Genomic DNA, 24,582 nt, shown 5'->3' with positions numbered 1-24,582 from the left:
TTTTAGTTTAAGAGAAAAAAATCGATTAAAATGGTAAATCGGATTTAAAAAATAATCAGGGGTTTTATTTTTAGGCCATATCGCCCCCAGCCCTAATTCTATATCCAGTTTAATCACCTGTACATTACATTACACTTTACTGTTAGATTTGTACTGCACTTGTGCTGTATGATGATTGACAACACATCTAATCTATGGTGAGGTGGTGTCAGACACTGGGGACCTATGAGAAACACTATGTTCAAAGGGTCCAGCTCTCTTCATGATCACATTGATCGACTGGCTTCCATACCGCAGGCGGGCGGGGGGGGGGGGGGGGGGGGGGGTTGTCATGGAGACAGTAAAGAGCTCACGGTACTGGACCAGCAGCCAGCAGGTCATGAACAGGAAGCAGACACCAGGCCTGCAGCACTCCCTCCACAACACAGGAGCGGCCTGGTCGCCTGACTAGCATCACGGTGTGATCCCGCCTACCTCCGGTCAATGGTCTCCAACTACACACCCTCAAGACCCCTCCGCTCCGCATCTTCTAACTACACACCCTCAAGACCCCTCCGCATCTTCCAACTACCCACCCTCAAGACCCCTCCGCATCTTCTAACTACCCACCCTCAAGACCCCTCCGCTCTGCATCTTCTAACTACAGCGAAAGGGTTAACCCTTTTGTAGAGTGGTAGACACTAGACACTGACAGTGAAAGGATTAATAAACCTCGACAGTAGCAGATGATACCAATATGGTCCCACTCCAGTTATATTGTGCACCCCTAATAATTATGGCCTGTAGAGGGCGCACCGTGTCAAACTCACACACCCTGGCTACCTGCTGGGGCCATGCAAAATAATTAGTTTGGTTCCGGTTGCCAACCGACCATGCCGATTTATGTGCGACCCAAATAAAATTAAATTAAATGTACAATAAAGTTTTATTAAATCTTAGTAAAAAAAGTGCAGTCCATGTCAATAATAAGAATATATAAAAAGCAAGTATTTCACAATATTTGCACAGCTCTCCGACGTCAGGATATTTAGTGAGTAGTATTTAGGGGTGGCATTTTTAATACTACTACCTTTGTTGTACATTGTACTTTTGTAGTACAGTGTCTTTGTATTTTATTAACCTTTAGTATTATGGATATTAAACATGCTGGCAGAGCAGTCGCCGTGGGAAATTTTTTTATAAAAAAGAGAAAAAAAAGAAATTCCCTACCTACCCATGGCCTTAACTTAACTGACAACCAACAGGAACCAAACAATTTATTTAGTTAGGCCTGGGGGATTACAGGGGACAGGTCGATGTGGAGGTAAGCCTGGGCTATTTCCAGAGCTGGTTAATGACACGTCCTTGGCTCCCTTCTCAGAGGGTTCCCTGCCTGGCCACGGCTCAGCGCCATCAGACATGACGATGACCTCACCTCACCCTCAACCAGGTATCGAGTAGTAGATCCATAGATCCATCTCTAGATATAGCTGACAGGGTTGAGTTGCAGATCTATAGATCCATCTCTAGATATAGCTGACAGGGTTGAGTAGCAGATCTATAGAACCATCTCTGGGCAGGGAACAAAATAAGTACCAGCCAACCGCCAATGGCTGGTAAAAAATCTGCCTGGCTGGTAGTTTTTAAAATCTACCAGCCAAATGGCTGGTAAGTCAAAAAGTTAAGTTTGTTCCCTGAGAGCAGAGCTACACAGCAGTGCGCCTATTTTGCGAGCCGAAATAAGTCTGTGGTTTTTTCTTCTTCTCACAACGGGTCAAATGCATCTAACATGCATTGCATCGTCGCCATTCCTTTATGCCCACATCGCCCGAAATGAAAGTTATGTTAGCGTAAGCTAACAAGCTAATCCTGATCAGCGGCAGAGCCATAGAGAACAGCAGACAGTGTGGACTGGGGAAAGGGAAATGGGGGGGGGGGGGGGGGGTACTCTCCCTTTCTCTGTGTGTGTGCGTGTGTTTGGAAAGACGATGAAGTCACTAGTCAAGACTCAGGAGAGGAGTATATTGTAGTAAACTGAGGATTACTGAGGATGCACAGATAATGTTGATATTCAAATATAAAAAGGTTTCGAGAGGAGTGGAAGTTTGAAGACAGACTAGACTACAATATGATTCGGGGGTGGTGAGTTGAAACAGTGTGTGTGTCCCCGACCCCACTTCTATGTTTCAATAAATTATTTGCATTTAAAACTATTAACGCCGACTCATTCCTTCAGTCCACTCAAAATTATGCTAATATTCCTTATGTTGTTTATGATATTAATTGAAAATAGCATATGAGAGTATTATATAGTAATATTAACACATGGCGATATACTAAAAAGCTATTTTAAATTTTTGGCTGGTAAAAAATCTGCCTGGCTGGTCGTTTTTAAAATCTACCAGCCAAATGGCTGGTAAGTCAAAAAGTTAATTTTGTTCCCTGTCTCTGGGTATAGTTGACAGGGTTGAGTAATAGATAGTACGGTGGTTTTTGTGTACCGTTACACCCCTACTAGATATAGATAGCCCCCCCCTCCAGACCACCCCCTAGTTGAGGCACAGCCCCCCCTCCAGACCACCCCCTAGTTGAGCCACAGCCCCCCTCCAGACCACCCCCTAGTTGAGGCACAGCCCTCCTCCAGACCACCCCCTAGTTGAGGCACAGCCCCCCTCCAGACCACCCCCTAGTTGAGACTCAGCCCCCCTCCAGACCACCCCCTAGTTGAGGCACAGTCCCCCTCCAGACAACCCCCTAGTTGAGGCACAGCCCCCCTCCAGACCACCCCCTAGTTGAGGCACAGACCACCCCCTAGTTGAGGCACAGCCCCCCTCCAGACCACCCCCTAGTTGAGGCACAGCCCCCCTCCAGACCACCCCCTAGTTGAGGCACAGCCCCCCCTCCAGACCACCCCCTAGTTGAGGCACAGCCCCCCTCCAGACCACCCCCTAGTTGAGGCACAGCCCCCCTCCAGACCACCCCCTAGTTGAGGCACAACCCCCCCTCCAGACCACCCCCTAGTTGAGGCACAGCCCCCCTCCAGACCACCCCCTAGTTGAGGCACCCCCTAGTTGAGGCACAGCCCCCCTCCAGACCACCCCCTAGTTGAGGCACAACCCCCCCTCCAGACCACCCCCTAGTTGAGGCACAGCCCCCCTCCAGACCACCCCCTAGTTGAGGCACAGACCACCCCCTAGTTGAGGCACAGCCCCCCTCCAGACCACCCCCTAGTTGAGGCACAGCCCCCCTCCAGACCACCCCCTAGTTGAGGCACAGCCCTATATTACTATTGCACTTTACTGTTACATTTGCACTTTGGTTGGATGCCAAACCTCTTTTCGTTTAGTAAGGAGTAGGAGCAGGGAGCGAAATTAACTTTTTGACTCACCGGCCACTGGCGGGTAGATGGGAAGAGTCTACCCGCCAAGCATATTTCTTACCTGCCAATATATATTTTATATATACAATTTTTTTTTAAATAAAATATATATTATATAATCATACTTGTAGTTGTATTATCTGCGAGACATCGCCACCACGCAATAAGTCAAAATGCTTGCTATCTGCAAACAGCTCCACTGTCTGTTTTGGCTGTGTTGCTCTTCTAGAAAAATAATCCTTTCAGGGTTGCCTATTGAAATACTGTACACTTTCCTACTGTACACTTTCCTGATTAATTGAAATGGGGGACCCTGATGTAAACAAGACGAAAGTCTTTCTCTGGTCTGCATCCCCTTAACAATTGTGTGTATTGAGCTGTACTGTATTGTACCCATTCTGCAATCTGTTAATAAAGTTTTCAATCAATCAATCAACCACACCTCCAGTACAGAAACATTGTTTGAGTTTGCGTGTCAGGTAGACCATTGATTGACAGTCGAGTCTGCCAATTACATCACATCGCTTGCACTCCGGTGCTGCAGCTGGACCCATTGCCCACCTCTGCTGTTGATAACGCTAGCCAAGTTATTATACACACAGATACACAGTGGGCCAGTGACTTTGGTGTAGGGGTGTAACAATGCATCGATCCTAAGGGGGAAATTCAACTGCATCGATTTGAAAATGTTAGAATAGATTATCGCAATTTTAATGTGTACACGTTATGTTATTGGCATGTCCGTTACAGCCAACACACCGACATACGCTACTGCATCAACGTTATGATTAACAAAGCAAGGCATTCGTTTTGTTGCATTAACGTTATATTACTATTGCTATCGATAAATCTAGGTGTTCTAAAATCTATTGCTATTGGTAAGAGAGACTATAATAAGTTGGTGTCTCGGAAAACGAGAGCCCTGATCGCGGAGTTTCAGGAAGTAAACAAGAAAAATGAGAGCTTCCGATTGGTCATTTGCTTTATTTCCCATGAAACCAGTGACTTCACTCTACTGTGATTGGACCGTTGGCTTGAGTGCAATGTGGGACTTTTTTAACGATCTCGCAGCGGAGGAAAAAAAAGACGAGAGAGGCTATAATCTGTATTCGCACAGCGTGCGCGTAATTGATTTTTACCGTTCGCATACAAATATTTTTACTAGGGGCCTGCTTATGAACTACACGTCTACACGCCACACGGCGGGCAGCCCTCTAAGTGTCATGCGCCAAAGGTAAAAACAGACCGCCCCTGGCGGGCGGCGGGCTTTAGTTTCGGTCCCTGAGTAGGAGTGTAACGACGATTCATCGAAATGCATCGATTCTAAGGTTAGAATCGATTATAATCTAAATTAAAGAAAAAAGTGTGTGTATTGTTTTTATTTACCTATAGTCCATTCATGCCGACTGTGAATCAGTTCCCCCAGCCACATTTGTGTATTCAACATTTTTGGGGGAATTAACTGATTGAAAATGTATCGAATCGTGGTCAAATGAAGAGATTTCATGATGCATTGAATCGTTGCCTGAAGAATCGTAAACGAAATTAATCCTTGTGAGTTCGCATCATTACACCCCTATTTAGTACTGTACTTGTGCTGTATGATGATTGACAATACATCTAATCTAATGTATAATACCCATCCCAGCTGGACACTACAAATAAAACTAAAACATGTAGGCAACAGAGGATGGACTGGCCTCGCATAGGTAATACAAATCAAACTACCTGAATTTGCCATTCAAATAGAGAGAGAGAGAGAGAGAGACAGAGGGGGGGAGAGACAGAGTGAGTGGGTGAGAGATACACTTCCCACAAATTGCAAACACCCAAAGACTTTGAAAACATGGAATATAACTCTATATATACACACTACTGTGAGAAAATAATAATAACACACAAAGGGATAATGGCTTATAGCAGGCTTGATGATTTTAGAATATTTCAGATAATGAAATTAAATGTTTATATCAACTAAAATCATTGAATGTAGAGAGAGAGAGAGCTGTGGCAAAGAAAAATTTACTATTTTATATATATATATATATATATAATATATATATATATAAATATAAAGTTTGTCAATAGGGATGTATCAGTAGTATTGGCAGTGGTAGTAGTCGTAATAGTAATCCACTATATTTTTTTATTTTCTAAAAAATAAACCAGTTCAACACTTTTTCTTCATTTCTTTGGTATGCTCTAGTCCAGTGGTTCCCAAAACCTCTCGAGGCACCCCAGCCGTTCCATGCATTTGTTAAATTCCACCACCAGCACACCTTGATTCAACTAATAAAGGGCTAGTTAAGTTGAATCTAGGGCTGACCTTCGAAGCTTTTTTTGGCAATCGAAGCTTCAGGGCCGAGCTTCGATTTTAATTCGAAGCTTAAAAAAAAGATTTAATATTTTTTTTTTATCTCATTTTGTGGGACTTGTACAGCACTTTGGTAAACGTTGTTGTTTTTAAATGTGCTCTATAAATAAAGTGGGTTGGATTAATAAATGAAGTAGCCCCTTTCGTGACTGTGACGCAGCCAACAAGGTTTCACTCGGCTGTGTGATTTCATTCAAGGTGGATCGCTGTTGTCGTTTGAACAACTTCAGATTTCATGGGAACTACCAATCCCCCAAATCAAGAATGTTTAAGATGAATGAAGTAAGATTTTGATTATTTGAAATATGGCCTGTGTAGACTAAACTATGCACAGAATTATGTCAGTCTACAAGGTCCGGATTCTACATGGTCCGGCAATGTAGACCTTGTAGACCCCACTACAGACCAATTATCAGTGAATGTTCATGCATTTTTAAGAAGGGCTACTACCACAAAAAAACAAAGAACTCACCAAAACATCTCAGTAGCACCTTATCTAAATGTTCTATTTCATATATGGAGATTCATATTTATTTATGTATTGCATGCATTTCTACATTTTATTTCCTATTTTGTTTATTCATCCCAGTATCTTTATAGCGGCAACATGCCAGAATGCCGCTTCTTGGTGTAGACGGGGAGTGAATCCATACGCGCTCAACGTCCAAAGAAATAGTTTTCCACACATTAAGCTCCGTTATCAGACACCGATGTGGTGACCCGATTTAATTAGAATAAGTAGGTTACATGGGAGGGTTGATCACAGTGATCCTAAAACGTCATATAACCTGGTCTAATTGCTTAAAGTGTAATCTAAACAGTTTCCGAAAGCGTCCTGAAGCGGTAAGAAAATCATATGGTTTCCCCATCGGCTACCGCCCAACAGGTGATTCCTATCACCTATTTAATGATCTCTGCCGCGCCATGGCCGATCACCTGACAGGTGCCGGTGATCCACTCCCAGCGCAGCAGAGTCCACCCAACAGGCTACACAGAATCATAACATTCCCCTCAATCATTACATTCCCATAAATCATTACATTCCCATAAATTGTAACCTTCTATTGATAATAATAATGATAATAATGATAATAATAATACTAATAATAATAATAATAATCAATAACAAAAAACACTCATTCGGCCTTTACACCGGCCCCTAATTGTGCCTACACAATTACAAAATATGGTCGGGCGAGTGTTCATTACAGCTGGCAATCCTACTTTGACTCCAGTAGTAGGCCCTTGTTATCCGGAAAGGTTTCCAGGATCCGTCCAAGCGGCCAGGAATTCGTGGGCGCTGTGTCGTCCACTATGACCACCAAGTCACCAGGGGCGAAGTTCTCTTTCTGGGTCTGCCACTTACATCTTTCCTGCATCATGGGCAAGCACTCCCTCACCCAGCGTTTCCAGAAGATGTCGGCCAGGTATTGTGCCTGTTTCCACCTTCTGCGGGTGTACATATCCTCCTTCTCAAATACACCTGGAGGCATAACAGGTTGTCCCTTCAAGAGGAGTAGGTGGTTTGGTGTAAGGGGTTCTAAATCTTTGGGGTCGTTGGACACCGTGGTAAGTGGGCGATCGTTCATAATGGCTTCCACCTCACACAGTGCTGTGAGGAGAGTCTCATCATCCACCTTTTGTTCCTTCAGGACCGACTGGAGGATCCTTTTTGTCGACTTGATCAACCTCTCCCATACCCCACCGAAGTGGGCCGCAGAGGGGGGATTGAAAATCCACTTTACTCGCAGGGCGGCTAGGTGGTGTAGTGGGCAAGGCACTCGCCACCAGTGTGGAGACGCTAGGATTCGCGTGTTCGAATCCAGCTCTCCACATTGTTTTCAGTTTAGCTGGTCGTCCGCAGTAATACACATTGGCCGTATTACGGGGAGGGAAAACTGAAGGGTGGGGATCGAACGTTGTGAACAAGCGACTCCTACAAGTCGGTTGGTGCGCCTGCGCAGTAGAATCAGGAAGTGTTGGGGGCAGCGTGAGCCTCCCACGCGTTACTCCTCGACACTGAGAGATCGAGCTGCGCAGGTGAAAAGATGCGACTGCTGTTACCTCAAGTACCGGAGGGGACTTGTGCTATGTATGACTTAGTCCACATTGCAGCCGGCTTGTGGGAGGCAAGAAACAGCGTTCGTGACAGGGGAGGGTTGAATTGGATGATACGAAATTGGGATGGGAGAAAATATAGAAAAATGGGAGAAAAAGTGGATAAAAAAAAAAAGAAAATCCACTTTACTCCAGAGTCCGCCATTATGGTGCTAATTTTAGTTTGGTCCAGCTGCTTGAGGGCCTGGTTTAGCTCTCTCTGGGCACCAACGAAATTGGTCCCTTGATCCGTCCTTATGGAGCGTACTGGACCCCGTCTGCAAATGAATCTTCTGATGGCGTTTATACAGGATGCAGTGTCGAGGAAGTGTGCTACGTCAAGATGAACGGCCCGTGTCACTAGGCAAGTAAAAATGACACCCCATCTCTTGACGGTACTCCGTGCTCTCTTTACCTCTATGGGGCCGAAATAATCAATACCCACATGAGTAAAAGGTGGGAGGTCCGGCGTTATCCGATCCACGGGTAGGTCTGACATTTTCTGTACACCAGGCTTGGCTAGTACACGTCTACAGACTACACACTCCCTAATGACCTTCCTGGTCATGGAATTAGCGCAGGGTAGCCAGTATCGCTCCCTTAGCCTGGAAAGGGTGTGTCCTCTCCCAGAGTGTTGCAGTTGTTCATGGATCTGCCTCACAATCAAGCCTGATATGCGAGTGTTGGTCAGGATCAGTGGGTGTTTCTCTTCCACTGGCATGGCCATTTTGTTCAGCCTACCTCCCACTCTCAGCAATCCATCATCCAGGAGAGGATCCAGTCTTAAAATGGAGCTGGATAGCTTCACAGATTTTCCCTTCCTGAGGGATGTTATCTCGTCCTTGAAGTGCTGCTCTTGAGAGTAGCGTATGAGCGCATGCCTGGCCTTAGTCAGTTCCTCTACTGACAGGCTAGTTTGCACTATGGAGTCGGTGGAGGCTTGATCCATGCTAGGGCCTGGCTCCTTCTTTTGGAGCCTGGCTCGAAGTAGTCGTTTTAGTCTTAGGAACCACGCAGCTGCTCTTGTCAACCTATTCCAGGTTGAGTAGTGCCCAATCAGCTGACTTGTCGGGTTCGCCTCTTCTACCGTAACACTACTTACAAAGACCTCTTTCTTGACTTCTGGGTCATCTTGGTGCACCGAACCATATAATTCCTCTGGTCTATTCGGCCAGTGCTCCTCTCCCTTCTGTAGGAATTCTGGGCCACTGAACCATTGCTTTGACCTGAGCATCCTGTCAGCATCCAAACCTCTTGATGCCTCATCTGCAGGGTTCTCCTTCGAGCTCACGTACCTCCATTGAGATGCCGTGGTGAGGTCCTGAATAATGGCGAGGCGATTGGCCACAAATGTCCGAAATCGTCTTTTCTCATTGTAGACATATTTTAGGACTGTCTGGCTGTCTGTCCATAGTACCGACTCTTTCAGTGTCAGGTGTAGCTCTTTTCTGAGCATTCTGTCCATACGGGAAGCCAGAGTAGCTGCGGCAAGTTCCATCCGAGGGATTGTTACTTGTTTCAGAGGGGCTACCCTTGCTTTTCCCATCACAAATGCCGTGTGTATCTTGCCCTGGTCATTTGTGTACCTTGCGTAACTCACTGTGCCGTATCCTGATTCGCTTGCATCGCAGAAGTGGTGGAGTTGAACAGCTTCCAGTTTCCCAAAACCGGCGGGTTTCATGCACCTGTTTATCCTGAGCTCTGACAGCTTGTCCAGGTCTGAAAACCACTCTTTCCACCGTTTTGCCAGTGGCTCCGGGATATCTGTATCCCATCCGCACTTGTTCCTGCAGAGCTCTTGAAGAATCATTTTTGCCGTGAGCACATAAGGAGCTAGGAAACCAAGTGGGTCATACATGGAACATACAATGGAAAGAATGCCTCTCCTGGTTAGGGGTCGATTCCTGATAGTAACTCGGAAATTGAATGTGTCACTTTCAAGGTTCCATTGGATGCCTAGAGCCCGTTCAGTGAGTGGTTTCTCCCAATCAAGATCCAACTCAACGTTCTGCTTGGCCTTGTCCTCTTCAGGGAGGCTAGCCAGCACCTCTTTACTGTTGCTCACCCATTTGGTGAGTCTGAATCCACCTCTTGCACATGCTTCTCTGAGTCCTTCTGTCAACTTGACGGCTTGGCTCACTGTCTCCACCGACTTCAGGCAGTCATCAACGTAAAAGTTAGACCTGATGGTATCGGTGACTTCTTGGCCGTAATGATCACTGTTATCCTCCGCTGTCTGTCTCAGAGCAAAGTTGGAACAACTAGGTGAAGATACGGCACCGAACAGGTGTACCTTCATCCTGTACTCTTCCAGCGGCCGGGTGATATCGCCATCTGGCCACCATAAGAATCGGAGAAAGTCAATGTGATCTGGATGGACTCTGACCTGATGGAACATTCCTTGTATGTCTGCCATGAAGGCTACTTGGTCTTGACGGAATCTTAACAACACTCCTATTAGTGTGTTTGTCAGGTCTGGACCCTGAAGCAGTTCATCATTGAGTGATGTGCCTTGGAATGATGATGTGCAATCAAACACCACTCGTAATTTCTTCTTTCTTTTGTGATACACCCCGTGATGGGGTATGTACCAGACATGGCCATCTTTTTTGCTTAGCTCTTGAAGAGGTACCTTCTCTGCGTAGTCCTGGCTGATTACCTCTTCCATGAAGCTTTTGTACTCTGCATGGTACTCCTCATTCTTCCTGAGCTTCTTTTGCAGGCCTATGGCTCGTTGTGTCGCCACCCGTCTGTTGTTGGGCATCATCACATCTCCCTTTCGAAAGGGGAGTGGCAAGTGATAATGACCATCTTTTAAGGTTATTGAACTGGTGGCGATTTTTATGAACTTTTTGTCCTCTACCGATGGCTCATTCTGCTCATCATGGTGCTTTTCAGAAAAGTCCTGATTGTATTGTTCCACAAGCAGGTCCTCCAGTTTCGCGATTGATATTCTATTTGCTGTGGCTTTGGGTCTTCCCATCTCATCCACCGCGTTGATGTTAAGTGGACCACAAACCGCCCATCCCAAGAGTGTCCTCACCGCATATGGCCCGTCGTCCTGACTGTTTATGACCTGCCAAGGTTCCATGGCTCTTGGGGTATTGACTCCAATCAGAAGTTCCACCTCTGCATCAATCTGAGTGGTGTGAACATCTTTCAGGTAGGGCCATCTTTTCAATTCCTCTTGAGTAAGGATGTTTTCCTTTGACACAGGGATGGCTGGTTGCGTGTAAATTGTAGGCAGTGCAAGAAATGTGTCGTCATCGATGTTGCCTACCTCCAGGCCTGATATCTCATATGCCGGGACTGGTTTCTCTTGTGCCATGGTTGTAAGGAGAATTGAGGTTTTCCGGCCCTTAGCATTCAGCTTCCTCATGAGGCTCTCTGTGCAAAAGGATGCCGAGCTGCCATGGTCCAGGAAGGCATATGTAGTTATATACCTACTTCCGTCAGCTTGTTTCACCTTAACTGGCACGATGGCTAAGGCACAGTCCTTACCGGCCCCATTATCTTCACCCAGCCTCACCAGAGCACTACCCACAGTTTTCTTGGTCACGGTTGGTGTCCTCACCTGTTGAGGTGTTTTCACCTTCCATGTCGTAGACCTGACTGTTCCCTTTTGATGGCCTGGTCCTTCTTGGTCATTTGTCTCTATGTGTAGCAGAGTCAGGTGTTCTTTCTGGCAATGCTGACACCTCATCCGCTGGCTACAGTGCCTACTGAGATGTCCCTTGGTGAGACAACCAAAACAAAGTCCTTTCACCTTTAAGAACTCTATTTTGTCTAGATGTTTCTGAGCTCTTATCCTCCTGCAGGCTTCAAGTGAGTGATCGCCTGCACAGTACAAGCAAGGAGTTCTAAAAGCCACAGAGCCATCTGCCTTGCATCCTACATTACCGACGGTTGACGGTATGTTTGTGGCCGGTGTCACTGTCGTGGCAAAGCTGCTTCTCTCCTTTCTCTCTTTAACCGGTGCGGCTGATGCTCCTGCTCGTGCTTGCCATCCAGAGGCTGCCGTCTTGAGGTACCTTGGGGCAGCTCTGTCAGTACCATAGTCTTGAATATCACCGAACAATGGGTCGGAGGCCATTTTGGCTTGTTTTTCCAGGTAAGCCACAAGGTCCTTGAATTTGGCTCTTTGCCCAGTGCGCTCCTGGATGTCGTAGGCTGTTGACCTCCACCTTTCTCTGATCCTAAAGGGTATCTTGGATAAGATCAGTCGTAGGTTAGATGGATTGTCCAGCTCATCCATATAGTGGAGCTCCTGCATTGCATTACTGCATCCTCTCAGGTAGAGGGCGTAGGCGCGCAAAGCCTGACTATCCTCCGGTTTGATGCTGGACCAGTCCAAGGCCTTCTTTATATATTAGTTATCCTTATTTCATCACCGAAATTCTCTTTAAGTAGTCTTTTGGCTTCCACATATCCATCCTGTGGATGCATGTGTAGGCAGCTCCTCACAAGATCTTTAGGTTGCCCTGTGGTGTATTGTTCTAAAAAGTAGAGTCTATCTTGCTCGCTGGTGGTTCTATTTTCTATGCCATACTCGAAGGCTCGCATGAATGACCTAAAGTTCATAGGATCTCCGTTAAACATGGGAATCTCCCTGGTTGGGAGTAGCGCCAGATTCTGCTGTGAGACAAGTATATCTGCAATGTCGTTCTGCCTTGCCATGACATTTGATAGAACCTGGTCTGTTTGGGTTTGACCCTGTTGTCCTGCAGTAGCTCCAGATGGTTGTAGCTGAAGCTGCACAGGGTTCTGATGCTGATATGGAGCATGTGGTTGTTGCCAAGGTTGTGGCTGAGGTAGCACATATGGTGGTGGTCGATACTGTACAGGTGGTAGTGGCTGTATATATGGCTGTTTGGGTCTCACTACTTGTGGAGGCCTCTGTTGTTGTTGTTGTTGTTGTTGTTGCTGTTGTTGTTGCTGTTGATGCTGTTGTGGTTGTTGCTGTTGTTGATGCTGTTGTGGTTGTTGCTGTTGTTGTTGTTGTTGTTGTTGTTGTTGTTGTTGTTGTTGTTGTTGTTGCTGTTGTTGTGGTTGCTGCTGTTGTTGTTGCTGTTGTTGTTGTTGCTGATGTTGTTGTTGTTGTGGTTGCTGCTGTTGTTGCTGCTGTTGCTGCTGTTGTTGTTGCTGATGTTGTTGTTGTTGTTGTTGTGGTTGCTGTTGTTGCTGCTGCTGTTGTGGTTGTTGTTGTTGTTGTTGTTGTTGTTGTTGCTGCTGTCGTTGTTGTTGCTGATGTTGTTGCTGATGTTGTTGTTGTTGTTGTTGTGGTGTGTGCGCCCATGCATACTGGTCCAAGAGCTGTCTTTGCACAGGGATTTTTGGAACAGCATTTATGGATGCATATTCTACCGTGCATTGCAATATCGGTAGTCCTTCTGAGGTGTCTAGAGCATGTGCTTGGTCAACATAATCATTCATACCATCTCTAGGTTGCATCTTGTACACATATCCGTCCTCTTGAGAGGGTGGCTGGTTAATTTGTGATGGATACCTCGTGGTTCTAGATGAGTTGGTTTGTGATAATGTCTCATACTCATCCAGTATCTTGAGTTTGGCCGCTGATACAGCCATGTCTGTGTCAAAGTCGAGTTTATCCTTCTCAGCCTTTAATTTAGCCTTGGCTTTAGCCTCCTGCAGACTTAATTCAGCTATGGCTTTAGCTTTATTTAGATTTGTTTCAACCTCTAATTCAGCCTCCTTTAGGCTAGCCTGCAGACTTAATTCAGCTATGGCTTTAGCTTTATTTAGATTTGTTTCAACCTCTAATTCAGCCTCCTTTAGGCTTATGGCTTGTCTGGCTGAAAGTGCAGCGGCCTTTGCCAGAATGGTGGCCCTCTCGTTTTCAGCCCTTCGACGGGCGGCAGATAACCTGGATGATTGGCTTTTACTTGATGATTTTGATGATTTGGATGATCTTGATGGGGCCCTGGAAACGCTATCCTCTGGGCCTATTGTAGCCTGAAGGTCCCTTTCCAGCTCATCTTGAGTCTCTACTGGAGACTCTTGGATCCCAGACCCAGTTGGACTTTGGGCTGGAGTTTGCCTTTCCTTATTCCCTTCCATCAACCATTTTTCCATCACATTAATAAATGCATTGAATTCATCTATTCTTGGTTTATACCGTTGTGTTTCATCCTCATCGCTTTCCTGTAAATACGGCTGTACAGACTCAATTGCTGACTTAAAAGCACTGAGTGTCTTATTGAACAGTGCCATGTCCGTTCTTACTCCTTGTTCATCATTTGATTTCATCATCAGAATAATCTCATTTTTCTTGCGGGTGCATGCTGCAAGCCTGGCTTTACGTGATGCCATTAGTTGTTTCAGCTCAATATCCGCTTGTGTCAAATCCATATTCTCTGTTTCAATATCCGACATCTTGTCTATATTTATCCACCAGTTCTTAAGACAGTTTTATAATTTGGCTTATATTCCACAGCGCCGTTTGCGCGCGCCACGTACGTGGTAGTGTCTATTCCATTCATACATTCTACTCACGCACGTTCCCTTTGATGTCCTCGAGCCGGGAGGGAAGATCCTCCCCTCTTGGTGGTGATGCTTTCGTTGATCGATCCTGTAGCTGATCACAGGCAGCGATGTCCTCGGGCTGTGATCATTCACTGTGCTGATGTGGATCGATTCCTTCCTGCTGATCGCTGATCTTTGATTGTCTCTCACAACAATGCTGGCCCCTTGTTGTCAGTCCTCTTGCGAGTCCTCCTCTGGTGTTGTGCTTATTGACGCGCGCCTCTGCCTTGGGTCGCGTCAATATCTGCGCGAGTCCTCTTTCACTTTATTGAAGCTGGTTGGGGTTCAATAAACGCGATTTTCTTACTTAATATAGCGGCAACATGCCAGAATGCCGCTTCTTGGTGTAGACGGGGAGTGAATCCATACGCGCTCAACGTCCAAAGAAATAGTTTTCCACACATTAAGCTCCGTTATCAGACACCGATGTGGTGACCCGATTTAATTAGAATAAGTAGGTTACATGGGAGGGTTGATCACAGTGATCCTAAAACGTCATATAACCTGGTCTAATTGCTTAAAGTGTAATCTAAACAGTTTCCGAAAGCGTCCTGAAGCGGTAAGAAAATCATATGGTTTCCCCATCGGCTACCGCCCAACAGGTGATTCCTATCACCTATTTAATGATCTCTGCCGCGCCATGGCCGATCACCTGACAGGTGCCGGTGATCCACTCCCAGCGCAGCAGAGTCCACCCAACAGGCTACACAGAATCATAACATTCCCCTCAATCATTACATTCCCATAAATCATTACATTCCCATAAATTGTAACCTTCTATTGATAATAATAATGATAATAATGATAATAATAATACTAATAATAATAATAATAATCAATAACAAAAAACACTCATTCGGCCTTTACAATCTTTCTTTCTTATGTGTGGAATTCAACAAGGCATGTAGGTGTATATGTGTTTGAGGATGATATCCTTCAAACAGGCAATAGTGATGATATAATTTGGGCAGTGCTGAGCTGGGTTACTTTCCTCCAGTGTATTTGTCCCCCGGCCCCACCCAATGGCCACATGCACAGTGCACACGCACACACACAAAAATCGAAGTAAAGGAAATAAAAAATAAAAATAAATGTCGATTTTTTTTTTATGTTCGAAGCTTGTGCCATCGAACGAAGCTTCGAAGTATTTAAGACAGCCCTAGTTGAATCAGGTGTGCTGGTGGTGGAATTTAACAAATACATTGAACGGCTGGGGTGCTTCGAGGAGAGGATTGGGAAGCACTAGTCGATTTTGTGTTTTGAGCACAAAGTTCATCATAGATCTAGCCTCTTTATTTTGCTCTCAAAGTGCACCGGATTGATGCATTTAACTTTAAAAAAGTACCAAAAAAAAGTTCCGGGGTGGCATGTTCCCGGACCCCCCTAGAGAGTTGGAGTTTCACCCACCATAGTCTCTGAAAATCCTGTGGGAAACACTGCTAATCAGTTTAATCTTGTAAATGGAAAATGGTAGGGATGCCCCGATCGATCGGCCACCAATCGTTATCGGCCGATATTCAGTATAAATATGCGATCTGTGATCGGTGATAATGTTTTATTTTCACCGAGCGTCAAACCCGATCTCACTTGCTGTCGCTGAGTTCTGTCTCAGACACCGGTGGTGCGGCGTCTGCTCTCGAGTCCAGCCCCTCCCGCACGCATGTAAACACGGGTCTAGTCTAGTGAGACACGGGAGGACGGCGTGTCGGGTCGGCGTCTCCCTGAGCTAACGTTAGCTTAGCTACCGTTATAAAATGACCCAGTCAACTATTCACTTTTAGTTTAATACATGATGAGGCTAGGGCTGGGCGATATGACGATATTATATAAATATCGGGTACAGTTCATTAACGATACACTTTTTAAACGTATCGTGGATATCGTGATGTTTTGACCAAGAGGCTTGTGTCGCGTCAATCTGGTCCACACGTTGACACTTTTGAACAGCGCCGCCCCACACACACACTACTGCATCAAAAGTTACTACTTATGATAACAAAGGCATTCGTTTTGTGGCATTAACGTTATATAGTTACACTTTCAATAACATCAGCGTATTTACATAGCAACGACCGAGGTCGACCTAGATATAGCAAGCGTTATTCGACGTTCATATCTCAGCCCGTGCTGACTCAGTTGTGCCCATTCTGCGGTCTGTTAATAAAGTTTTCAATCAGACAGATGTATGGAAAGGCTTTTATTATAACATCCGTTGCAGTAAAATCATTATGCCTCCAGTCGTTTAGTCCTTCTGCGGAGCTAAAAGCTAAACGTCGGCCGCGGCGAGCTACCGCTGCCATTGTTATTGTCATTGAGCTCTCGAATGGCGGAAGTAAAAAATGTATACGCGCTTGCCAATTGGTGCTAAGAACAGCAGGGCGGGTGCAAGCGATGTGACGTAATTGGCAGACGTGACTGTCAATCAAAATGATTCTGTTTGCCGACTGAATGAATGAGAACGTTATTAACAGATTGCAGCATAGGTACAATACAGTACAGCTCAATACAACAACAGTCAACAGTGGACTGGAGGATGCAGACCAGAGCAAGACTTTCGTCTTGTTTACATCAGGGTCCCCCATTTTCAATTCATCATATTTCATATCTAAATCATATAATATCTCATTGCTAAATATATGCAATATATAATCTAATAATCCAATAATCTAAATCTAATATATAATATAAAAATGCTAAATGCATGGGTATTTTATTTTGTCTTTAATGTTATCTTGCAAACTCAAATACTGTCTTGGTAAGCCTCATAATGAATTGTTTGGGGAAAAAAAGAAAAACATCGTGATGCGTATCGTGTATCGCCGAAAGGTCAGAAAATATCGTGATATCATATTTAGGCCATATCGCCCAGCCCTAGATGAGGCATTGTCTAACCGAACGGTATCTAGCCGGCCAGCTACCGATAGCTCCTGACATCAACAAACGCTCTAGCAAGTATAGTAGGTAGGTATGATACCTGTTAGCTGTTAGCTCACGTTAGCGCAAGTTAGTTCACTGTTAAAAACGAAATGTCCCATTGAACTAAATAATTCACTGAGGCGTTGTATTAACGTTATATATCCAGCTAGCAGTAGCTACAGATAGCTCCTGATATCAATGTCTTATAACACTGATTCGATGCATATTCGAGCTGAGGGCTTGCTGAGCACAGTTAAGTAACGTTATACCAATAGGGTCCAGGTGCAGCGCCGGAGAATCCTGGCTGTAGCTGGAGGCTACTAGAGTACACACAGACAGTGGAGCTTGTTGCGTGGTGGCGATGTCTCGCAGATAATACAAGTACAAGTCTAATTATATAATATATATATTTTATAAAAATTTAAAAAAAATTATAAATAAAAATGTATTTCTTTTAATCAAAAACGATCGGTATCGGCCGATATGGCTCACGACGATTGGTGATCGGTATCGGTGGCAAGAAACGTGATCGGGGCATCCCTAGTAAATGGCTGCATTTATATAACTCTTTTATCCAAAGCTCATTACAATTTGTTCCTCACATTTGACCCATTCACTCACACATTCACACCGACGGCGGAGGCGACCATGCAAGGTGCCAACCTGCTCATCGGGAGCAATTAAGTGTCTCTTGCTCAAGGACACGTCAACACGCTGCCTGGGAGGAGCGGGAATCAAACCGGGAACCTTCGGATTACCAGACGACTGCTCTACCTCCCGAGCCACTGATCATGGGAAGTCAAAATCGTAATTGAAATTGAAATTCGATGAATCTCAGTCTCACGTATGACTGACCCGGTCGCGTGAATACTTTCGACAACAAATGTTTGTTTCCGCGTGCAAGTTTTGCGCTCTGATTGGCCAGGTGCCAATCGTGGGACAGCAAGTTCTGCGCCTATTTCCGGGTCTAACAGCCTGCAAACTACCTGGCGTTCTATCGCCACACTCTAAGACAAACTCTAACCATAACCAACTTCGAAAGAGCGCCTAAGCTTAACCAGTGTAGACACTTGCGGTCCCACGATTGGGCGTACATGTCACATGACCAGAAATGACCTGGCCAATCAGAGACGCGGAAACAAACATTTGTTGTCGAAAGTATTCAGGCGACCCGGTCACCTTTATAAACGAGGTTAGAACAGAAAGCGGGGGCGGGGACCTTTAGAACACAGAGGAGGAGGACTTCCTCCAGTGGACGGAGTGGAGGGGCTGCAGCAAGGAAGCCAAGGGCTTGCGATTCTCCAGCAACAGAGGCGGCGCGAGGCCTGGGAGAGGCCTGCAGAGAGAGAGGCCTGGGAGAGGCCTGGAGAGAGAGAGAGGCCTGGGAGAGGCCTGGGAGAGGCCTGCAGTGGGAGAGAGAGGCCTGGGAGAGGCCTGCAGAGAGAGAGGCCTGGGAGAGGCCTGCAGAGAGAGAGAGGCCTGGGAGAGGCCTGCAGTGAGAGAGAGGCCTGGGAGAGGCCTGGAGTGAGAGAGAGGCCTGGGAGAGGCCTGCAGAGAGAGAGGCCTGGGAGAGGCCTGGAGTGAGAGAGAGGCCTGGGAGAGGCCTGGAGTGAGAGAGAGGCCTGGGAGAGGCCTGGAGTGAGAGAGAGGCCTGGGAGAGGCCTGCAGTGAGAGAGGCCTGGGAGAGGCCTGCAGTGAGAGAGAGAGAGGCCTGGGAGAGAGAGGCCTGGGAGAGGCCTGCAGAGAGAGAGGCCTGGGAGAGGCCTGCAGTGAGAGAGAGAGGCCTGGGAGAGGCCTGCAGTGAGAGAGAGGCCTGGGAGAGGCCTGCAGTGAGGGAGAGGCCTGGGAGAGGCCTGCAGTGAGAGAGAGAGGCCTGCAGTGAGAGAGAGAGGCCTGCAGTGAGAGAGAGAGGCCTGCAGTGAGAGAGAGAGGCCTGCAGTGAGAGAGAGAGGCCTGGGAGAGGCCTGCAGTGAGAGAGAGAGGCCTGCAGTGAGAGAGAGAGGCCTGGGAGAGGCCTGCAGTGAGAGAGAGAGGCCTGCAGTGAGAGAGAGAGGCCTGGGAGAGGCCTGCAGTGAGAGAGAGAGGCCTGCAGTGAGAGAGAGAGGCCTGCAGTGAGAGAGAGAGGCCTGGCCTGCAGTGAGAGAGAGAGGCCTGCAGTGAGAGAGAGAGGCCTGCAGTGAGAGAGAGAGGCCTGCAGTGAGTGAGAGAGGCTTGCAGTGAGAGAGAGAGGCCTGCAGTGAGAGAGAGAGGCCTGCAGTGAGAGAGAGGCCTGCAGTGAGAGAGAGAGGCCTGCAGTGAGAGAGAGAGGCCTGCAGTGAGAGAGAGAGGCTTGCAGGGAGAGAGAGAGGCCTGCAGTGAGAGAGAGAGGCCTGCAGTGAGAGAGAGAGGCCTGCAGTGAGAGAGAGAGGCTTGCAGGGAGAGAGAGAGGCCTGCAGTGAGAGAGAGAGGCCTGCAGTGAGAGAGAGAGGCCTGCAGTGAGAGAGAGAGGCCTGCAGTGAGAGAGAGAGGCCTGCAGTGAGAGAGAGAGGCCTGCAGTGAGAGAGAGAGGCCTGCAGTGAGAGAGAGAGGCCTGCAGTGAGAGAGAGGCCTGCAGTGAGAGAGAGGCCTGCAGTGAGAGAGAGAGGCCTGCAGTGAGAGAGAGAGGCCTGCAGTGAGAGAGAGAGGCCTGCAGTGAGAGAGAGGCCTGCAGTGAGAGAGAGAGGCCTGCAGTGAGAGAGAGAGGCCTGCAGTGAGAGAGAGAGGCCTGCAGTGAGAGAGAGAGGCCTGCAGTGAGAGAGAGAGGCCTGCAGTGAGTGAGAGAGGCCTGCAGTGAGAGAGAGGCCCAGGTGAGAGAGAGAGGCCTGCAGTGAGAGAGAGAGGCCTGCAGTGAGAGAGAGGCCTGCAGTGAGAGAGAGAGGCCTGCAGTGGGAGAGAGTACAGTAGTCCACACACACGCACATTCAGTTAAGTTGGAATATGACTGTAATACAAACAGTTCAGTTTGTCAGGTACATGCAACACAGATTACAGTGTTTACATCCGTCTGCTTGAGAAAATATCATGTTCTGCAATAAAAATTATTGAAGTGAGATGAACAGACTGAACTTTATTTTATTAGATAAAACATGTCGACAGTTTTACTTTGCAGTTGAAAAAAGCCTTTTGACATTCTGTGATATATTTTCGGTGCTGAAAGTTTTAAACCCTTTCGGCCGAATGCGCCCTATTTAACCATTTTCTGCCGATAATTTTCGGTGCCCGAATATTCGGTGCATCCCTAAAAAAAAGGTAATAAATTGCAATATATTTAGTATCGCAATACTATCGTATCGTGACTCAAGTATCGTGACAGTATCGTATCGTGAGGCCTCTGGTGATTCCCACGCCTACTGACCGGACTTCATAATAACAGGGCACTCAAAAGACTCCCAGGTCACATTCTTGTGGAGATGATAGGGCCTGGAGGACCAGGCATACATTGGACGAGGGCTGGATTCCAACCATTATTCTATCACGCTCATTCTTCTACTCCATCCTTTCTACCACTACTACACTGTGGACTGAATGGGCAATACTGTTTCTCTATCCTTGTTTTTATACTTCCATTTAATTTTTTCAAGATTCTTTGATTCTTAGCATTAAACATTTTCTGTGATTTTGTGTGACGGGTGGACTAGCAGAGAGACTGTTTAATTGTGCACTATATGACAAATAAATATCTTGAATGTTGAATCTACTCTGGCAGTGGTTTGGAATGTTCCAACATCAATTACCACCCTCTCTGTTCCACAACTCCACAGAGAGACGGGGTCACAACAGATCACATCGTGCTCTCGCTCTGGCTGGCTGGACAGTTCCACAAAGCCACAGAAAGTGGGCGGATGTCATTCCTAGCGTGTGTAAAATAGTGAATGGGGAAAGTGGGAGAAACAGGATGAAAAGTAGGTGTTTCGTAGCCTGGTTTTAGCCCAGAAAAAAAATCAAAAAGAATGCAGGCCTGCTACACCCATGCTGGGTATGCATTAGGAAGAAAAGTATGCGCCCTCACACAGTAATACTTCAGCCTAATCGCAGCTGGAGACCAAACAAACCGGGCATTCAGGCCTTCTGATGCAAACACACAGTAAACATCTGTGCCGTTGGCTTCCACTCAGGAAGAGACTGACTGAGGAATGGATGAGGACCATTCAAAGAAGTTCTGCAGACGTGCAGTTGGCCTACATCATGTTGTTTACAAAAAAAGAAATCACCGTCTTGGTCTGCACAACAACTCTTGTTTGTTGAATGAGGAAGGCGGCCAGACCTTACCGAGAGACAAACGCAGTCTTATCAGTGCATCCAGGAGGACAGAGTCATGGAATCCAACTTGTGCAGCCCATATCCTCCAATCACAGCTGTGCCCTGGTGGTTCTCTGTGTGGAACCATAGCTCTAAACCAGGTCAGACATTGTTATATTTCTGCTCGACCAAAAGAGGGTGGTAGTCAGACTATACCATAATGTCAACAAATAAGCCTTATTGTGAGTTGATGGATATGGGAACAACAAGAACAGTATGCATATCTACCGTATGCATATTTAAAGTACTGTATATATTTGGATATATTTTATGTCACAAATGTCATGATATAGATCTGTATTATCTGTATGTCATTATGAATTGAAAATGGAGGACCCTGATGTTTAGTAAACAAGATGAAAGTCTTTCTCTGGTCTGCATCCCCTTAACAATTGTGTGTATTGAGCCGTACTGTATTGAACCCATTCTGCAATCTGTCAATAAAGTTTTCAATCAATCAATCCAAGCAAGGAGAGCACATAACATCACGTTATTCTACGAGGTTGGTGTATATATATATATATAAATGGTAACGTTACCCAATTGGATTACGGCAAAATATGTTACAAAAAAAGAATAGAAATTATAAGAAAAAGCAATTAGTCTGATGATTCACCAGTGAACCATGAGTCTACAATTCTGGCACGACTGGTCGATATTCAATCACATCCGTGAGTTGGGCTAACTAACTAACTAACTCAGTTAGTTGAACTATGATGAATTGAAAATGGGGGACCCTGATGTAAACAAGACGAAAGTCTCTCTCTGGTCTGCATCGCCTTAACAATTGTGTGTGTATTGAGCCGTACTGTATTGTACCCATTCTGCAATCTGTTAATAAAGTTTTCAATCAATCAATCAGTTAACACGGCTAAGCAAGAGACATAACGACAACTTTCAATGTGTCAAAAAACGTCTCCAAGTCTCTCATCTAATAATGTTACCTCTCCTGGTCCTCCTATTAAAAAACCAGACTCCAAAAGCGACCAAGTCTGACAAGCTAACTTCAGATTCAGAGTTTTATTTGCCACATCATGGAAGCAAAACAATCATAGTTTTCATACAAAATCATAAATACCATACCACCAACAACATGTCATATATGTCATGATGAATTGAAAATGGGGGACCCTGATGTAAACAAGACGAAAGTCTTTCTCTGGTCTGCATCCCCTTAACAATTGTGTGTATTGAGCCGTACTGTATTGTACCCATTCTGCAATCTGTTAAATAAAATGTTCAATCAATCAATGGGCAAAAGGAGCAGGAAGAAGAATAACTCTTATAGCTACCTGCCTACCCTATTCCTAAACTAAACAAGTATGACTTGACTTAGTTACATTACAACTTACATTAGATTAGAAGACTATTAGTTAGTAAACCAACCATCATCATGTCATATCAACCGGCCTCGTACACACCACCAAAAAAAATACAAAGTTAGCTTAGAAAGAACCCAATTAAAGCAAACATTCCCGGTTCATGAACGAGCCGTTAACAGTTCGAGGTTTATAACAGTGTTGAAAGTTTGAGTTCGGGAGAAAAGCAAACCAGTATTAGATTCGGGGGTGAAGTTAGTTAATAAACTATTAGCACAGACTTCCTTCCACATCATCCACGGCCGGCGGGCTAGCTCGTCAAGCTAGCAGCACAACGTTCACACCGCCTTCAAACCAACCGGCGAACCGGCGAACACAACACAAAGTCAACCACTATAGCTATAACTGTATCTCTATAACGTTACAGTGGGGAAATATATATCTTCTTCTTACCCATTTGTGCTCGCAAGCCTTTGAGAGACGGTGTTGTTGCACCCTCCGCCATTTCTAATGAAGTTTCCCTTCTGTGTGTGTTTTTTTTTTTTTTTCAAGCAGAGAGAGAGGCGCGAGCCACACAGAGAGACACGTGACCCGGCGGGAGGCGCGCGCAACACACAGAGAGACGCCACCCGGCGGGATGCGCGCGCAACACACAGAGAGAGAGGCACGAGGCGTGATTACCAAATCTAGCCGTATTTCTGGCAGACGCTCTCTGATTGGCCGACGCCAGTTTCTACACTGGTTAAGCTTAGGCACTCTTCGAGAGCGTGACGGCAAGTTCTTTCGACGGTTAAGCTTAGGCACTCCTTCGAAGTTGGTTAAGGTTAGAGTTTGTCTTAGAGCATGGCGATAGAACGCCAGGTAGTTTGCAGGCTGTTTGTTTGACGTGGAAATGGGCAAAGACACAGCTCGTCACGCTATTGGGCAAACATGTCACATGACCAGAAACATCTCCCAGAAATGCGGCTAGGTTTGGTAATCACGCAGGCGCGAGACACAGAGAGACACGCGCGCAACACACAGAGACACAACCGCGTTGGTCAAAAAAATACTACACGCGCGTCGGCAGGGGCGCGAGGACGTGGACATCCGACATGCAGCCAGCCAGTCAAATAACCGTGGGTACTAGTCAATAGCGTCATCTAGCGGTCGCGCGTGGTATGGGAGATATTTATGGGACTCAATTATTTATTCTTTTAAAGGTGTTGATGAATGAATGAATGAATGAATGAATGAATGAATGAATGAATGAATGAATGATGAATAAATGAATGAATGAAAACTTTATTTAACAGATTGTATAATGGGTACAATACAGTACGGCTCAATACATACAATTGTTAAGGGGATGCAGACCAGAGAAAGACTTTTGTCTTGTTTACATCAGGGTCCCCCATTTTCAATTCATCGTAACATATATGACATACATGACATACAGATAGACAGTACTGCTACATCTATACATTTATGACATACCAGATCTACAAATACAGTACTGTTTTGTGATACAAAAAGAGTCTAAAAAAGATGATTTGAGGGGGAAGAAACTGTACATTGGAGGAGGTTGGGTTTAGACATTTACGGTGGCCAGTTTCGAATTTTGCAGTCTCCCTTAGGTGCTCTTTGAGAGTGGTTTTGAAAGTGGGTAGTGATTCACA

General features: G+C 45.9%; 1 protein-coding gene across 1 annotated transcript in view; it reads right to left on the bottom strand.

Annotated features, from left to right (window-relative positions):
- The window catches only part of map7d3 (MAP7 domain containing 3), a 121,943-nt gene extending 98,494 nt beyond the window's left edge, over window positions 1-23,449 (bottom strand). Inside the window, exon 1 of the mRNA XM_084331365.1 lies at window positions 23,378-23,449. Within this exon, the coding sequence (XP_084187491.1) occupies window positions 23,378-23,429 (52 nt within the window). The 5' untranslated portion in view covers window positions 23,430-23,449. The remainder of the gene's footprint in view (window positions 1-23,377) is intronic.
- Between the last annotated feature and the right edge of the window lie 1,133 nt (window positions 23,450-24,582).

Source organism: Notolepis coatsorum (genome assembly GCF_963971535.1).
Source record: "Notolepis coatsorum genome assembly, chromosome: 16".
In the NCBI taxonomy this organism is placed as follows: domain Eukaryota; kingdom Metazoa; phylum Chordata; class Actinopteri; order Aulopiformes; family Paralepididae; genus Notolepis; species Notolepis coatsorum.
Note: the sequence above shows the minus strand (reverse complement) of the source record. Positions and strands in the feature narration are given on the sequence as shown.